Here is a 1,293-nt window from a genome sequence, read left to right as displayed (position 1 = left end):
GCACGCGCCCTCTCCCTTCCTCACGAACCCGCGACCAAACGCACACGCGTCTGCGACGAGCGGACCGCGCTGTCGCCGCACCTCCCCGAGGGCGCGGAGGTCTCCACAAGCCGCTCGACCGCACAGCTGCGAGCAAGGGGCGCCCGGGCCCGAGCGCAGGCCCAACGCGCACGACCCGCCCGGGGCCCAGCAGCCGAGCTCGGCGCCACTCAGGCCTCAGCCCGGCCCCGCCGCCCGCGCGCCCACCGCGGGCCCCGTCCGCGCCCGCGCCCCCCCGCCCGCGGCGGCCTCGCCGCGCTCCAGGGCCCAGGACGCCGCGGGAGGACAGGGCAGGGCTCGTACCTGGCGCCGCTGCTCCGAAAGCCCCGGCACGCGCGCCCCGCCGCTCCGGGCGCCCCGACAGGCGACGCCACGCCCCCTCCCAGCGCCGGGACGCTGCCCAGGCGGCGGCGGAGCAGCGAGAGGCCGCGGGCGGGCGCAGTCATGGCCGCCGGCCCTGGCTTCCCGACGGAGGCTCGCCCACCGCCGCCGTCCTCCCAGCGGCGGCCGGTCCCGCCCCCCCGGCCGGGCGGGAGAGCAGCTCCCCGCGGCGGCGGGACTGCCGGGCGCATGCGGGGGCGGGGCCCCGCTCCGAGGGGAGAGGGGGGCGGGGCCGACGGCGCGGCCGCGCGTCAGGGGCGGGGCCAGGCCGGGGGGCGTGGCGTCTGGGAGGTCGGCGGGGTGCGGGCGCCGTTTGGGGATTCGGCTGCTCCCGGCCCGGCCCGGCCCGGCCCGCCGCGGGTCTTCCGCGGGAGCGCGCCGGGCGCGGCACGGCCGTCCTCCAGCTGGGCGCCCACCGGCAGCCCTGAGAGGCCCGCGGGGCCCGACTGCAGGCGGGAAGGACCGCCGGCCTCCTCCGGCTCTCGCTGCCCCGCGCGACCTCTGGACGCCGGGGAGCTGGAGGGAGGGACGCAGGTGTGGAGGGAGGGGGGAGAAGGGAGGGGGGAGGGGGGAGGAGGGACGCAGGTGTGGAGGGAGGCGGGAGGGGGAGGAGAGACGCAGGTGTGGAGGGAGGCGGGAGGGGGGAGGAGGGACGCAGGTGTGGAGGGAGGGGGGAGGGGGGAGGCGGGAGGAGGGACGCAGGTGTGGAGGGAGGGGGGAGGCGGGAGGAGGGAGGAGGGACGCAGGTGTGGAGGGAGGGGGGAGAAGGGAGGCGGGAGGGGGGAGGAGGGACGCAGGTGTGGAGGGAGGCGGGAGGGGGGAGGCGGGAGGAGGGACGCAGGTGTGGAGGGAGGGGGGAGGCGGGAGGAGGGA

The 1,293-nt window shown here is 80.4% G+C and overlaps 1 protein-coding gene across 7 annotated transcripts in view; it reads right to left on the bottom strand.

Annotated features, from left to right (window-relative positions):
* MTHFD2L (methylenetetrahydrofolate dehydrogenase (NADP+ dependent) 2 like) overlaps positions 1 to 547 on the bottom strand; it is a 92,631-nt gene extending 92,084 nt beyond the window's left edge. For all 7 annotated transcript variants that reach the window (XM_081129236.1, XM_081129234.1, XM_081129237.1 and 4 more), the window contains exon 1: positions 343 to 547. In XM_081129236.1, the coding sequence (XP_080985362.1) occupies positions 343 to 485 (143 nt within the window). In that variant the 5' untranslated portion in view covers positions 486 to 547. The remainder of the gene's footprint in view (positions 1 to 342) is intronic.
* Positions 548 to 1,293: the final 746 nt, after the last annotated feature.

Source organism: Miniopterus schreibersii (genome assembly GCF_964146895.1).
Source record: "Miniopterus schreibersii genome assembly, chromosome: 1".
In the NCBI taxonomy this organism is placed as follows: Eukaryota; Metazoa; Chordata; class Mammalia; order Chiroptera; family Miniopteridae; genus Miniopterus; species Miniopterus schreibersii.
Note: the sequence above shows the minus strand (reverse complement) of the source record. Positions and strands in the feature narration are given on the sequence as shown.